General features: G+C 38.0%; 1 protein-coding gene across 1 annotated transcript; it reads left to right on the top strand.

Moving 5' to 3' along the window:
• The first annotated feature begins 17,007 nt into the window (after nt 1-17,007).
• Nucleotides 17,008-17,469, top strand: LOC132601290 (uncharacterized). The gene is made up of 2 exons (XM_060314390.1): nt 17,008-17,263; nt 17,333-17,469. Exons 1-2 carry the CDS (start codon nt 17,008-17,010, stop codon nt 17,467-17,469), a joined length of 393 nt encoding a protein of 130 aa, XP_060170373.1.
• The last annotated feature ends 416 nt before the right edge of the window (nt 17,470-17,885 follow it).

Below are 17,885 nucleotides of genomic sequence, written 5' to 3'. Positions count from 1 at the left end.
CATATTTTAAAAAAAATTGATGTTTTCAGTTTTGTTTTTTTAAAAAAATCAAAATTTCAATTTTTTTTTTTTAAAAAGGGTTTTAAATTTATTTTTTTAAAGAAAATTCAGTTTTTTAATTCGCGTTTTCAGTTTTTTTTTTTTTTTAAAAACAGGTTTTAAAAATAAATTTTTTAAAAGAAAAATCAGTTTTTTAATTCGCGTTTTCATTTTTTTTTTTAAAATGGGTTTTAAAATAAAATTTTCAAAGAAAAATCAGTTTTTAATTCGCGTTTTTAGTTTTTTTTTTTTTTTTTTTTTAAAAACGGGTTTTAAAAATAAATTTTTTAAAAGAAAAATCAGTTTTTTAATTCGCGTTTTCAGTTTTTTTTTTTAAAAAAAAATTAAAAGAAAAATCAGTTTTTTATTTTTTTATTCTTAAAAATTGACACGTAAGCTGATTTTTTTTTTTAAAAAAGAAAATAAATAAATGCACATGTGGCAAGGAGAGTGTATGTCACTCCATCAGCGTTTAGGGGGTAAAATATTACGGTTTTAAATAGTTTAGGGGGGAGATAGGACCAAAAATTAGGTAAGGTGTGTCATAGCAAAAAAACTACTAGGTGAGGGGGGTAATGATGCCTTATCCCTAAGGTAAACCTAATGACTTTGTTCTAAGAAAATATCGATGAGCTTTTTTTTAAAAAAAAAAAAAACAAGAAGAAGTACACTATACAATTTGGAGTCCGCAACTTAAATGACCCAAAAAGTGGGTTTGTGGACCAAAATAACGGCAAAAAAAAAAGTGTCAAAAGTATCTTTTGCCCACTAATTTAGTGCGCAATAGGACTAAACTGTAACTTTCACAGTTAAGTCATACTGCGCACTAAATTAGTGCGCAAAAAGGTATTATTTTCATTTTCATAAAACTTAGCCATTTTAAAGTTTTGAAATTTCACATTTTTTTCATACTTTAACCAAAGATTATTCATGTTTCAAAATGCCGGAATATCAATATTTTATATAGAACCTGATATATTTTTCTGCAAACAATAATGTAGGTTCCATACATCAAGTATACCTAAACATTTTAATCGTCGTTTCAGGGGTTGTAAAGTGCCCTGAAGTAAGTTTTGTTTGTTTGGAAACTTGTTACCGTTAGGTCTAAGTGTTTTATTTTATTAGAATTTGATTTAAGTGCTTTATTATTTAGTCGAGGCATTACATTATTAAGGATACGCCGATACTTTTGTAGAGTTTTTTTTTTTTTTGTTTTTTTTTTTCGTTTTTGCCGTTCATAATTCAAGACAATTCGAATTCATCAGAAGAACTAAAATACATTGATAATTCAAGACAATTCCAATACATCAAGAAAGATTAAAATACATTCATAATTCAAGACAATCTTCAACCACGAGAGGCTCTTCCACTATGAGAGGTTCTTCCACTACGAGAGGTACTTGCACCACCACGGACCCCTTGGTTACACGAGCGCTTATCAGGGCCAAACTCCTTACACGTCGAGCACCTTCGAAGTATGTCCTATCCGGAACATCCATTTGATTGGAAATTCGAGTTCGTGCATTAACATGGATTTTACGAATATACTCCTTGTTAGCAATCATTGAAAATGTCTCATTTGGCCAATCAGATTGATCACCAAGTGGGTAGAAACCTCCGGCATATGCTTTAAGATAACTTTCGACGTTGTATTCGGATGCCACATAAGTGGATACATGATAGGTAATGTCATATTCCATGTTTTGATGATTGTCAAACTATGAAGATCCAGAATGAGACCCGATCCTCTAGTTGCTCTCTTCGTACAGTCAATAGCTACAGCGGTCCTCCAGTTGCTCTCTCTGTACAGTCAACAACCCAGCTGTAAAGCAGCAACTGTTCACTCCACAGCAGTCTAGTATAAAAGCAACATGTTACAAGGTTTTTTAGATGCTTTAAGATAACTTTCGACGTTGTATTCAGATGCCACATAAGTGGATACATGATAGGTAATGTCATATTCCATGTTTTGATGATTGTCAAACTATGAAGATCCAGAATGAGACCCGATCCTCTAGTTGCTCTCTTCGTACAGTCAATAGCTACAGCGGTCCTCCAGTTGCTCTCTCTGTACAGTCAACAACCCAGCTGTAAAGCAGCAACTGTTCACTCCACAGCAGTCTAGTATAAAAGCAACATGTTACAAGGTTTTTTAGGGTGTCTTAAAAAACCTAAATTCACCACAAAAGTTTAGTCGTCACAAGGTTATTCAAGTACCATCCAAGACAAAGCTACAATAGATTGAAGGGCTCGCTCGTTACAAAGGAAGATACTTCAAGTTCTCAAGCTGTTGAGTTTTGTCATTTGTGCTAAAATTATAAACCTAATCTTCTCTTTAAAGGAAGCTGTGTGTAGGTGTCTCAAAGTCTCAAGGTTGGTTCTACAAGCTCTTGAGTGGTACACTAGGCTAGATTTAGTCCAAGTGTATTAGTATGTGGGTGGCTAGAGTTAGTCACGGGTTGAATTCTCAAAGAATGTTTTTGAGTGGTACACTAGGCTAGAGTAAGTCTAGGTATATTAGTTTTAGTCTAGGTATATTAGTTTCCTTGGCTAGAGTTAGTGAAGTGGAGGTGCTTGCAATTAGAGTATTGCAAAGGCTGAGGGACTATGGGAGTTAGTTCCTAGGTTGCATAAGCATTATTGTAAAGGTGAAGGATTATGAGAGTTAATTCCTAGCTTACGATAGAGTTGTAACCTGAAGTTGCTCGTGTAGTGGAATTGAAATCCTACTAGTAGAGCGGGTCGTATTTTTTTCGATCCGTATTTGCACTTATCTCATTTAAAAAGGAAAGTGTCCCGGCGAAGTACAGTTGTCAATCGTGCCGGAAAAAAAGAAAAAAATACACTTCTACGTGGATGGTACTCTAAATGGACATTATTTTTTAGAGTCGCCACCTAACTTATAGGTAAGTTAGGAAAATCAATTCGAAAGGTTTCATTTAAAACGGTTGCGTTTTAAAAGAAACCAATCCGTACCAAAGTTTGGGTAAGGGTTCTGGTGATCCCCCGGGGAAGGTGTTAGGCACCCCGGTATTAAGGATCCGTAAAATACGGTTGACCTACGGGTTCTAATAGTATGCCTTGTGAATATAATTTTTTTTTTTTTTGATAAAAACTGCTTTTTATTTTAGATTCCCGCAATAAAAGCTTAGTCATTCATGTAAAAATACTACACTTTCAAGAAACAAAAGTGGTAAAGTTTTGCCCAAAATTGGGCGTTTTGGGTTTCGGACTAGAACACCTAGGTTTAAAACCGAAGGTTTTAACCTAAGTAGAACACTACGTAAGCCCACCCGAGTTTAGAAAAAAGATTTTTTAGTTTTAAGTTTTATAAAATCATTTTTGGCATACTACTATTATCCATATTTTATATTTTTTAGATTTTTAGCCAATTTTAGTCCAAAATAGTCCAAGTTATTTAAGATGGTCAAAACAGTCCATAAAGTCTTTAAATCAGTCCGCATAGTCCACAAGTTTATATCAGTCCACAGGTTTCAAAATGTTCAAATCAGTCCCGTAATTTATGGAATTGATCATTTTTAGTCCAAATTATACTAAATCAGTCCATTTAATGTCACAAGTTATATTTAAAGTTTCCAAAAATAAGTTTTGTACAGTTTTAAAATCAAGTTTTGGCAACTTTAAATGAGGGATAACCTTAAGGGTTCCAATTTATAAAATAGATGCTCAAATATGAAATATAAAATTCGCAAGTAAAGAGATAAGGAACTGGGTCAACCAAGCCAATAAGAATGTGTTATGCATTTGGGGTATTCCTCGGGTCCAAACGTATGCTCCATTTTTTACTCCAAGTTGGTAGACTCGATCTAGATACGCTAGTGGGCCCCGTTGGGACCCGCCAACGGGTTTGGGTGGACAAGGATACAAACGGGTATGCACAATATTAGTATACTACTTAACATAGCTAAGAACTCAATAAATTACAAAGCCGAAAAATTAATTACATCGACTTGGGCCAAGCCCATATTAATAACCAAAAGCTATAAATAATATCATAAAAGAAAGGCCTAAGGCAGAATCCAAAAGCTACGTGCAAAAACACGTAAGGAGGTCTAAAGGACCAGAAGAGATGCAACCTAGAATCTGAGGCCCAAACTACAACTTTCCCAGATTTCCAACTAAGTGTAAGAACCATGTTATACACAAGATATACCTCAAATATACACACCTAAGAGAGCAAAACATTGTTGCATACCCTTCATATACTTGATATACACTTCTCTTACCTAATCAAATTTTATTCCCAGGGACACACCTACACCAAAGCTTCCAAACACTTCAATTTTAAGCTTGATCTTAGACTTTTAGTTAGTTTTAAAGGTAAATAAGTCTCCAGAATTTCACTAATGCTATTCGGTGATCTTAATCAATATCAGAAGGACTTCAAAGAATCCTTTAACTCAAACTAGAAGCTCTAAAGCCATCCTTAAGAATAAGTAGCTAAAGACATGACTCAAGCAATTCAAGGAAAAAAAACAATAGCTAAGTGTTACAGACATCCCAACAGGTCTAAGTAATGTGGTTTAAGCTATAGGGTCATATGAGTGTCAAGATGGCTTAGGAGAAAGTAGCAGCAATGGGTAAACAGGAAATGCAAAGCAATCAGGTTAGTCAGGAAATAGGTGATGCACAAGTGACCAACAACACACAACACTAGGTCCTACTTAGCTTTCATTAGAATCAATGGACAACACAAGGCAAGATAAGGGATTAGCCTGGCTAAAGAGTTCATTTTAAACCAAGAGGGAGCTAAATCAGTTTGTAGAGGTCATTTTTTAGCCATATTTCTCACTTAAGCGGGTTACAAAATCAAACAACAAGATTCTAAGTTGTTTTAGGCTAGTTTTAGGTTTAAGCAAGTTCAAATACCTAATGGACAAGTATGCAGGTTCACCAAGTATAGTTGAACCCAATCATGGTCAAAGGGAGAAGTTCAAACAAAGCACTCAGTAATTCAGGAGTTTCTAAAGATATTAAAAGAGGGATATGATACTATCTAAGGTCTTTCAACAATGTATCAGACATGGTTCAGTTTCAAAACAAGCAAATAGGGAACAAGAATACATATGAGCCAATCTCAAATTTCACAAGCAAATGACAGAAGGGAGGTGTATCACAAAAGCAAGTATCACACTCAATCCTTTAAAGAAGCTTTAGTTCTAGTTTAGAATCCCTACACTTAGTCTATTAGGTGATCATATTAGGCAACGAGAACTAAGCAAACTATAAGAAATACAAACATAAAATACAAGTCGTAAGTGACAAACCAACATGAACATTACAAACAAGTAGCCCATATAAGACAGGACAAGGATTTATAAGTCACAAGCAAGTCAAAACTACCAACATGCTAGCCACCCCCAGACCCTATTATCCTAGTTGCAAGTCAAGAAAACAACTTTCTTACACCTCCTATTCCTTATTCCTCTTAATAAGTTCCCAGAAAGAGCAAGATCAAAAATCACACAAATGTTCAGACATCTAGATTCTCTAAAAAACTAACAAGACAAGTTACAAGTCTTTTAAGCCCTTACTTTAAACAAGTATCCAACTTAACAGTCTCATAATCTAACTAGGCAAGTTCGAGGGAGTCATTTTTAGATTTCAAATAGCCAAAAGGGTTCAAAAGGCAAATCACTGTACAATCCAAACAACTAGTAGCCATAAAACAATAAATTCCTCTTCCAAATCTTATAAAAGTCACAGAGTCAAGAACAAGGAAGTTAAAGTCCATTTTAGAGACTCTCAGGACTAACAAAGTTCTCATGTCAACATCCGAAGTCCAAACAAACAACTCTTAGGAAAAAGTCTTCAACATAGCAGCTTTAAAAAGAGTTTGAAGGCCATTTTTACAAGTTCATATGACAAATATTGAAAGTAACAACCTTAGATTATGAAGATGGATTCAACATGAACATGACAAGCAGAGGTTTAGATCTCTTCTTGTTCAAAATAGACAAGACAACACAGAATCACACAGGACATATTTCCAGGTTTTAAGATTATTTTCAAGTTTACAATAACTTTAAAGGATACTTCAAGATCAAACATACATCAAGTTCCCAACCTTGGTCTTAAAACCAACAAGAGATTCACAGAAATACATAAACAGACCCAAGCACAGACTACCTACATTTTGAAAACGATTTAACCCAATTGCTTCCTAAAGACTCTTAAATCTTTTCAAAACATCTCATGCCATTTTTAAGCTTAACTTCAACTATCAACAACAAGCAAAAGGGAATCAGTCCATTTTAATTCCAACACAGTTTTAAAACCAAGGTGATTACCCTTCACATGCCAAGAACTTTAAACAAAAGCTAAAAGACTAATGAAACAGTAGCAAAATCTGGAAAACACACTTCAAAAAAAAAACCCTTCAACACAACACAGAACCTCTCAAGAGTCACATGTCATATTCATACTTTAAATTTCAATGTAACAGTAATCACAAGCTAAAGCAGACCCTTCTCTGCATATTCCAACCATTTTCAAACATCGAAATCAACTAACAACACTAAAGCTATATAATAAGAACATCTTAACATAAATGAGCTATTCAACAGTTTATACATAGAAAATAACCAAACATGATTCAAACTTTAAACATACGCTTCAACACATAAAAAACAAGCTAAAGTAGAATAAATAAGGCGGAATAGGAGTATTACCTTTCTATGGGGCAACCAAAAGATTGGGGTGGGGGGTTGGGGGGGATTGAGGTCACTATCCTTCAAGTTCCAACACCAAAAACCTTTTAAACAACCCCGTGTTCTTGAATTTTTCAAAATAGTAATAGTATTTTTGGTATAATATTAGCGTAATAGTGTAATAATTGTAGTTTTTTTTTTGGTAATAGTAGCAATATAACAGTGGGATGGGAGGATCAATGTGATAATCGAACCCTGGCGAGAATTTTGGATAAAAAAATTATATCCCTTAAAATGTCACAATCCTGTTCTATTTATAGAATGATAACCTCAACCCTAGGGACAAAAATGACTAAAAATCATATTTCCCCCCAATTCCACAAAATAAATTCGAATTTCAGTCAAGGACAAACAAATTTTCAGCAAATTTGTACCCATTGTACCTTATCTAACAAAATTTTCACACAAATCACATAATATAACTAAGAATCTAACTAATTGTACCCGAAAAAATGTAAATAAAATCATAAATGCTAGAATAGTACGCTTTGTCATTAATAAAACAAAATTACCACCTCATAACGGTACAGTAGTACAAAACAAGATAAAATCCCCCAGATTCGTACCCAACCACGAATCTATTTAGGTAGTTTCCCCTTAGGTTCCTTCATTGAGTGTTTATGGTGCACAAGATGGCAAAGGGCTCAAGGCCCTGCCCATGGCAAACATGACACGAAGACACTTAGAGTAACAAACCTTAACACGATTCAATTTGATATAAAAAATAAAATTTGAACGAAATTGAACCTAGAGATTACGAGAACTCATGATACGGAACAAAACCCCACAAAAACTGGCCAAAAATGGTCATGGATCGCCGTGGGTTGACCGCCAATGGCGAAACCCTAATTCGCCTAAAATCTCCTCTAAAAAAGGTGGAAGGGTCAGGGTGGTGAAATGAAGAAATGGGGGGTGGAATGTTTATTTTTAATAAACTTCCACCCTTTTTTTTAAACCCCCCCCCCCCCCAACCTAAAGTTTTAAGAACATTTAAATTATCCCCCTCCCTATTTAATAGACTATATATTATAAATGTATATATAGCTAAATATATTAATTATTTAGGCTAAAAATTAAAACTCGTAAAGTTAAGACACGAGCTTCAAAACAAGCCTAATATTAACATAGTTCCGAGCAATATTTAAAAATGTGAAAATGCGGTCTAAATGAGCCGTAATTCATACGTAGTCTTAATTAACAATTTTTTCGAGTTATACGGAGCTGGATATTTATCTCCTTTTCAAATTATATTTGTGAAAGTAAATAACTCATAATTTTCTTGTAATTGTCGATTTTTATGGAATAATAATAAAATGTCAATTTTTGCGATTTTCTGGGCATATTTGAAATTTTAATTTTTAAGGGTGCACCCTCGCTCTGTCTTTGACTTGGGAAATTAAAATACGTATCTTATGAGGTGAAAATGAGGTGTCAACAACTGCCCCTTCGGAGTTCGAGGATGGCAAGGCTATCCTTGAGCTATGAATTTTGACAAACCTAATTTTTACCGAATAATAGAAATTGCAGCTCTCTTTGCGCAAAATTTTGAAAGTATGGCCGGACCCCGGTTTCTGGGCTTCTTACATATCTCAGGTTAAATGAGAATTCAGACCATTTGTAGTTCTGACTCTATGAGGACTATAAAGTAACGGGTGTCCAGCTCGGGCACTAGTCATGGTCCACGGGGTTGGGTCGTGACATATTTACTTTAAAACCTTGTAATCCCACTTGGGAAAGATATTATTAATGAAAAGCATTGGAATTTTTATTTTTTGGGAAACAATAAATTTGCTTTACATATGGCACAATTTTGCTTCATACGTTGGTAGCCTTGGAGTAACGAGGTATGGGAAAACGAATTATATACTTTCTAAGTGTATATCTAATATAATTGCTTTGCGTGAAAATTATATAGATTATTAAAACTCTTGATTGGTCCACATTCCGGACACTGCCCAAAAGAAAAGCCAAGAAAACAACCTCTAAAACCAAATTTAGCTCCACTTTTAAAGGGTTGATTTGCTTATAGGAAATGGAGACTCCGGACAGCATGAGTGCGACTTCTCCTTATGTCAACTTAGTCAGCGACGATGAGAACATAGAAGTGACAAGTAAGACAAACCGACAGTGGGACGATAGTATTGCCCTGACTACTGCTAGAATAAAAGAAGTTGTCGAAACCAGTAAGGCGGTCAATGAGAAGATGAAAGAAGCTGAAACTTTCCTAGCTTATGTTGAGGAGCTAACTAAGCAACACCCTACCAATCGGGTAAAACGGGAAAAGACACCTGAAGAACCACTTGGGAGTTATGTCCCACTCAGTTAACAAGAAGGGCTTGACCCCATACCTTACGAAGATAATGAACTACTTATCCCCAATTTGAAAGTCTATGGAGACCCACGCAAATCTCAGCTCAAGGAACCTCCGGTTTCATACATAATTGTTCTCAAAGGCACAAGATTGCATAATTGGGGTACGCCGGTAAAAATGTCCAAACATGAACTCTTAGAGACTTTGGGGAGTTTTGGAGTGTACGCACAAAGCCCAAATCTGTTGTCGCCGTGTGCTCATTCCATGATTTACAGAAAATTCCTTTACCATCGAAGCCAGTCGGGTCATATAACCAATGAGTGTGGAGCGCTGGAAAGGAAGTTGATCCAATGGATTGACCAAGGGAGAATTAGCCAACTATGGGGGCCCCACTCTTTCCTGACCCATGACCAAAGGAAAAATAATCCAAAAAAGATATCAAGGGTTAGGTTCTGGAGAAGTGACTTCTCTAAATTCGAGGAGTCATATATCAGGATTCATTCCCTACTGTGTAGTGTGAAGAAGATAAAAGCAGTGCCGCAAACCTAATATGGTCGTCTAGGATCTTCAAGAGAAAGGGTTTGCGTATTTCATCATGGTCGCCCTGTCCACGACATTGAGGAATGTCTGGATTTCAAGCTTAAATTGGAACACCTCATGAATGAAGGCCATTTTTGGATTTTCGCAGGGAGACAAGGTTAGAAGATGAAGATGAAGAAGACGATGAAGACCTGCTTAGCATGGTTGGGTAGAAAAACATAAGTATCCCTTTACTGCTTTCAATAAGATAGAATATCCCTTTCCCTTTTTATGTAAACGGAACCACGCCGACTTGATGTCTCGTTGGGGATACGTGGGAAGCCTACATAAGGCCTGGTCAGGGTAGAAAATTATGTTTCGGGTAGCATAGGAAAAAACCTTTTTTTGTGTAATGCTTGAACTATGGATGGACCTGATTTCCCTTTGGCGGGATACATAGGCAGTCTATTTAAGACTCGTTCCTTTTATAATAAAAATTAAAAATTCCCCCTAGTATAGAATGGGTAGAAGCAGGTCAACCACGAAGACCACTTACCAAAAATCAATATTCCGAAGGACACAAAAAGACCAAAGTACCCTTGGAATGTAAATCAATCAAGAGTTGAAATAAAATATGTGAATCTATGTGCTATAAACTGCAAACAACGCGATATCTTGTGTTTCGTTCTTAAATGTAACACTAACTTTGGAGCTATTGAGTTGTTTTCTCTTATAGACAGGGATCGATTCACTGGCACCAGTTACTCGATCAAAAGCTGTTGTTGCGTCCTTAAACCCTCCACAAGAGGAAAACATGCCGGAGACTCCACCACCAAATAACAACCAGAACATAACTGCTTTAGTCGAGGGTACCCCAATAGCTGACATAGCTGGAATGCCTTTAGAAGAGGTCGTTAACCTGCTAATGAGGCCGTTAACCTGCTAATGAGGCAATTGGCTGAAGCTACAGAAGAAGCAGCCCGCCTGAGGGATGAAAAAGAAAATGCTAGTAATATTGAGGCTAGAAGGCCTGCACCCATTTTCCTAAATTTGGACTTACCAATCCCTGACCATTTCCCACAAACTCAGACTGGGGCTACTTTTCAAACTCCACTGCGCAGAAACACGACCCATATGGGGGATTCCTCCCATGAAACACTAGTTTTTCAAATACCTACTCACGCTACAACATTTCATAACACAAACCCTTATCAAGCCCCTCGGGTAGCGGAAATTCCTACAATCCACCCCATGTAACCATATGTTACTTTTCAAGACCATGTCACCTATATTGACTCCTCTCTAGAACTGGAGCACATGGAACTGTTCTTTGAGACTAGAATAGACAAAATCGAGAATAAGATGGGGAAGAAAATTGCTGAACTAAAACATGGCTCTTAAAAGAAAGAGGGGCTAAGATACTCTGATTTGTGCATACATCCAGACTTGGGTCTACTAGAAGGTTTTAAGATTCCCAAATTCGACCATTTTAATGGATCGGGCAATCCCAGGGCCCACTTAAGGGCTTCTTGTGACCAGTTGGTCGGAAATGGTGGAAATGAAGCTTTGCTCATGAGATTATTCAATCGAAGTCTGTCAGGAAAAGCCATGAAGTGATTTATCTCACAAGACATCAGTCGATGGAAGATATGGGAAGAGATGGTAAGTTCATTCATAGAAAGATTCCGCTTCAATGTGGAAAACGTGCCCGATCGCTTCTCGTTGGAGAAAATTCATCATAAATCGACCGAAACCTACAGAGAATATGCCAATCGATGGAGAGACGAGGCGGCGCGTATGCAACCACCTATGACTGAAGCTGAGCTGGTAGTTGCATTCATACGGTACCAAGAAGCCGATTGTTTTGACAAAATGATAACTATGAAAAGGAGCTCCTTTGCAGATTTAGTCGCCGTTAGGGAAGACATAGAAGATGGTCTCAAGACTGGCAGGATTGTCAGTGTATTAAATAGAGCAGGTGTGTTTGGCGCCACGAGGGGAAAAAAGAAGAAGGAAGATATATCTTATGTTTCTAGAGCTACTAGCCCAAAAAGCCAAGAAAAGAGATAACCCATAAAAATCAAGACAACTACTAATTGCCTCCACCAACCGACTATATAACTACTTCACCTCAATATAGCCCAATGTTTGTGTGCTATGCATAACCTGGATACCAAGCTACACAACCAAATTACCAAACACCACAACCTAGCAACCAAGCTTCACGACCAAATCATCGAATGCCAGTACCCAATAACCAAGCTCTACAAAATTAGACTCTTCAAAACCAACCTCCACTAGAAAACTATGAGGCACCCCAAAAGAAACCTCTGAGAATATTCACTCCTTTACCAGAATCAAGGGCTAGTCTGTTTGCCAAACTAAAGGACGCCGGTCAAATGAACATTGTTCCACCAAAACCTGCTAACCCCAAGAATCGATGGTACAGGCTAGACTTCACTTGCGCCTATCATTCTAACCAAGTTGGCCACACTACCGAATATTGCATAAACTTAAGGCACAAGCTACAAGATATGATTGACAATCATGAGCTTATCCTGGAGCCAACACCTCTAAATGTGGAGACAAATCCTCTCCTGAAGCATGGAGGGAATCAAATTCACATGATAGAAAGAGGTGATAAATGGGAAGAGAACCCTGCGATCATTTGGCCAGATATTGAAGGATTGGAAAGCATTGTCGCCTCGGTGTCCTTACAAGAGCAAAAAGAGGTGTTAGGCCCCATAACAAGGAAATCTGAGATATCCCAGTCATATGTTGTAGCCAAGAAAGAGCCCTTCGCGCTCAAATATCTCTCAACAGTCGCTCGAATTTAGAACGAGCCATTCGTACTCAAAACATCAGGGCCAGTTGAGAATGCACCTTTTGTAATCAAACCACCGTACCTAACGATGGTCAGTAAAGGAAAAGAGATAACCGCTGTGGTTTAGGGTATGACTAGTTCTGGAAGGTGTTATGCTACAAAAGAGCCTGTACTCGAAGCGCCACGTCTCGAAAATCCTCAGAAAAGGCCAATCACTAAAAGCGAAGCTAAAAACTTTTGGAAGCAAATGCTAGTCAAGGATTATTCAATTGTTGAACACTTGCATAAGACTCCTGCCAGGATATCAGTAATTTCATTATTACTCAGTCCGTCTCAACATCGCTTAGCCTTAATGAAAGCTTTGGATTAAGTCCAAGTACCCACCGGTACTACAAGTGAAACATTGACCGAGATTGTAGGGTATGTTATACGAGCGCATAGGCTATCATTTTCTGATGACGAATACCCAAGAGAGGGTAAGACCTATAACAAGTCCTTACACATAACAGTCAAATGTCGCGACAAGATTATCCCTCAAGCACTGATGGATGGAGGAGCTGGGTTGAATGTATGCTCCGTGACGACTTTGAAATATCTTAGATATGATATTGGTAAAATCTGCCAGAGTCGAACAAATGTAAAACCTTATGAAAGCGCAACTAGCGACCCAATTGGAGAAATAGATCTACACATACAAATGGGTCTCGCAGAGTTCGTGGTGGAGTTCGTTAGCATGGATATCAAAACGAGCTACAACTTATTATTGGGATGACGATGGTTGCATGCCGCTGGGGTCGTGGCATCTTCATTGCAGCAGTCTCTCAAATTTATATGGGATGATTAAGAAGTCGTGATTCACGGTAAAGGAAGTATCCACAACTATCCAGACAATTCAGTACCAATCATAGAGAGGTCACCAGTTGGTACTGATTTTTCACATCGTTGAATTAGCCATGATAGACCACAAGGGAGATGATGAAGATATCCTTATGCCACCGGTCTACAAAATGGTTGCTACGACTATGATAAGAAGTGGGTTTGAGCCCAAGAATGGTCTGGGAAGGAACTTACAAAGAATCAAAGAACCGGTGAATATAAAAAATGGGAAATATCGATTTGGGGTAGAATACGAGCCATCTAAGGCAGAAGAAGAAGAAGAAGAACTTGGACCAAGAGGTCCTATTAAAATGAGAAAGTCATTTCCTCATCTATACCAATCCTTCACAGCATGCCCATTGAGTCACAACAGCGAAGATGCAGAAGAGGGTTTAAAGACGTTGTTTTGGGAAGAGTAATGCACGACCATCATTGAAGAATGCTTTGAAGCACTGGAGATTCGGCATGCTGAGCCAGGGAAAATGTCAAGTGGATGGACTTCTACCTCGTTCACCTTGCGGTAGAAAGAATGCTCACTTTCAAAAAAAGGGCAAAAGTCGGCTTTGAAGCCCGACTTATCGCCCTTTCATGCTTTTACATTTCCTTATTACGTGTTGTTTTAATAATGGAAATGCCTTGATATTCCACTCCGAGTTAGGACCACAGTTTGTATCACTCTTTTGAAATTTCAATGAAAAACGCCTCAAAGTTTGCAATAAGAAAACATTGCTTTACTTTACCTATATAAATAAATATATATATAATACATAATTAAAATTGCTTTTACATGATTTATAACCGTGTTATTTTTCTTTACAGTAATGGTAAAGAAGCCACAAATAATGTCATGATATGTTACGTAACAAGTACAAACAACAACGAACAAAGCAAAGATCAAGAAGAAGAGATAACTAAATCGGAAAGATTGATAGACGTCGAAGAGGAATATTAAAATAGATCGACACCAAATCTAGAGGAAACAGAAACAGAAGCAGTTAATCTAGGAAATGAGGAATTGGTTCGGGAAAGCAGAATAAGTGTACATCTGACAGAGATTGAGAAAGAAGACTCTGTTGAAAGAGTATGAGGATGTTTTCGCTTAGTCATACGTCGATATGCCGGGTTTAAGTACCGACATTGTCGCTCATAGGTTGCCAATCCTAGAAGGATTCATGCCAGTGAAACAGAAAATCAGGCAGCCTAAGTCTGATTTCAGCATCCAAATTAAAGAAGAAGTAGAAAAATAGATTCAGTCAGGGGTGGCGGAAGTGACACCATACCCGACATGGTTAGCAAACATAGTCCCGGTACCAAAGAAGGATGGGAAAGTAAGGATCTGTGTGGACTATCGTGATCTTAACCTGCTAGCCCAAAGGATAATTTCCCACTCCCAAACATTCACATACTTATTGACAACTGCGCTAAACATGAGGTGCAATATTTTGTGGATTGTTACGCGAGCTATCATCAAATACTGATGGATAAGAAAGATGCTCAGAAGATGGCGTTCATCACACCTTGGGGGGTATATCATTATCGGGTAATTCCTTTTGGGCTCAAGAATGTCGGCGCTACTTACATGAGGGCGATGGCCGCCATCTTTCATGATATGATGCATAGAGAGATTAAGGTATATGTGGATGACGTCGTCATCAAGTCCCGAGTGGGCGAGGATCATCTTGAGAACTTCAAAAAACTCTTCGACAGGCTCTGCAAGTACGATTTGAAGGTGAATCCTGCAAAATGCGCATTTGGAGTGCCCCCTGGGAAGTTTCTAGGATTCATAGCCAATCGTCGTGGTATTGAGTTAGATCCCACAAAAATCAAAGCAATTCAAGAACTCCCACTACCAACGACAAAGAAAGAGGTCATGAGTTTCTTAGGAAGGTTGAATTATAATGGACGCTTCATCGCTCAGTCCAAAATAATTGTAAAACCAATTCTCAAACTCCTCAAGAAAGATGCTCCGACTAAATGGACAGAAGATTGTCAGAAAGCCTTCGACACAATCAAGAGATACTTGTCAAATCCACCCGTTTTGGTCCCGCCAGGGTTAGGAAGCCCTTTACTACTGTATATGTCAGTATCAGAGAATGTTTTTGGATGTATGTTGGCACAAAATGACGAAACAGGCAAGAAAGAGAGAGCCATCTATTACATCAGTAAAAATTTCACACCTTGTGAATCCAGATATTCCTTGGTGGAAAAGACGTCTTGCTTTCTGACTTAGGTGTCTCAGAAATTAAGACATTATATGACTGCATACACGACTCATTTGATCTCAAGAATGGACCCCCTAAGGTATATCTTTCGCCAACCTATGCCGATAGGGAAGCTAGCCAAATGGCAAATGCTATTGAGTGAGTTCGACATCCAATACGTTGCACAAAAAGCAGTTAAGGGGCAAGCATTAGCAGATTTACTAGCAGGAAGTCCAGTGGATGACAACCTCATACCTTTGTGGACTTACTTCCTGGATGAAGAAGTGATGACAATTGAGGGCGAAAAAAATGAAGATGAATTAGGCTGGAAAGTATACTTTGATGGAGCAGTCAATTTTAAAGGGTTAGGAATCGGAGCCGTCTTGGTTTCAGACTCAGGCCAATATTATCTAGTGTCCGCTATGTTAAACTTCAATTGTACCAACAACATGGTTGAATAAGAAGCTTGCATCATGGGTCTTCGTCTAGCCCTCGACATGGACGTGCGAGATCTTCAGGTAATTGGTGACTCAAATTTTTGATTCATCAGGTTCGAGGAGAATGGGCCACCAAGAATGAAAAGATCATACCACATGTTGGACTTGTGCAAAGACTGGCAGATCAATTCTAAGAAGTCAAGTTCAAACATATACCAAGAACCCAAAATGAGTTTGCTGATGCATTGGCGACAATAGCATCCATGATTCAGCACCCTGACAGTTGGTACATCCATAATTCAGCACCCTGTGCTTTTGTAGAAGCAGAGATTGATGGAAAACCTTAGTACCTCGACATTAAAATGAACTTGGAGAAAGGAGAATATCCTGAGGGAATCACCATAAATCAGAAGAAGACCTTCAGGAAGTTAGCAAATGGTTTTTTCGTCAATAAGAATGTTCTGTACAAAAGAACTCCGGATTTGGGATTGCTTAGATGTGTTGAATTTGTCGAAGCCACAAGATTGATTGAAGAAGTGCATGCTGGAATCTGTGGGTCTCACATGAATGGGTTCGTACTAGTGAAGAAAATCTTAAGAACAGGTTATTACTGGATGAACATAGAGAATGATTATAGCAAATTCGCCCAAAAATGCCACAAGTGTCAAATTCATGGAGAATTGTTAAAGGTCCCTCCAACAAAACTGAATGCTATGGCGTCGCCTTGGTCATTTGCTGCTTGGGGCATAGATGTCATAGGACCGATTGAGCCAACTGTATCAAACAAGCACCGCTTTAGTTTGGTCGCCTTCACCAAGTGGGTGGAAGCGGCATCTTATGCATCAGTAACAAGAGGGTAGTAGCGGATTTTGTGCACAAAAACATCATATGCCGATTCGGCATCCCAAAATTGACCATAACAGACAATGGGGCTAATTTGAACAGCCACTTGATGAAAGAAATGTGTGCGCAATTCCAAATCACTCACCGAAATTCGACCGCATACCAACCACAAATGAATGGAGCTGTGGAAGCTGCCAACAAAAACATCAAGAAGATCCTTAGAAAGATGATTGATAACTATAAAGACTGGTATGAACAACTGCTATATGCATTACTGGGATATCGCACAACCGCCAGAACTTCAACCGGAGTAACTCCATACCTGCTGGTCTATGGCACTGAGGCGATGATACCAGTTGAAGTAGAAATCCCTTCACTTCAAATCATACAAGAAGCTGAATTAGACGATGCAGAATGGATTCGCAAGAGGTATAAACAACTAGCTTTGATAGATGAAAAGAGGATGATTGTCGTTTGCCACGGTTAGCTGAATTAACAAAGAATGGAGCGAGCTTTCAACAAACATATGAGAACTAGACTTTTTCAAATAGGGCAATCGGTACTCAAGCGGATACTCCCAAATGAAGAAGAATACAAAGGAAAGTTTGCACCAAACTGGCAAGGGTCCTATATGGTGCGGAAAGTATTATCCGGAGGAGCAGTTATCCTCGCTGAAATGGATGGTTAAGTGTGGATGAGAGCAATCAATTGAGACCCCATCAAGAGATACTACATTTTAGAAAGAAAACGACTTCAGAGATTCGTAGCTTTAGTTTTACTTGCTTGTAATTGCATTTCCATTCCTTGTAATTTTGCATTTTTAGTAGAAAACCAAAACCAAATCTTATGTACGAACTACGTGAGGACCTGATTCCCTATACTTATAAGGGAATACGTAGGCGCTTTTCCAAGCTCATTCGCTTTAACCTAAAAATCCAAAATCATGTATTCTGGACTACGTTATGACCTGATTCCCATTTGAGATACGTAGGCACTCTTTGAGTTCAGTCTCACAAAAAAAATTCCAATATATTTACCCCGAACTACGTTTCGACCTAATTCCCGAAACGGGATATGTAGGCACTCTTCCGAGCTCGGTCATCC

This window comes from Lycium barbarum, chromosome 7 (genome assembly GCF_019175385.1).
Source record: "Lycium barbarum isolate Lr01 chromosome 7, ASM1917538v2, whole genome shotgun sequence".
In the NCBI taxonomy this organism is placed as follows: Eukaryota; Viridiplantae; Streptophyta; class Magnoliopsida; order Solanales; family Solanaceae; genus Lycium; species Lycium barbarum.
This window is presented reverse-complemented; position numbering and strand designations above follow the sequence as displayed.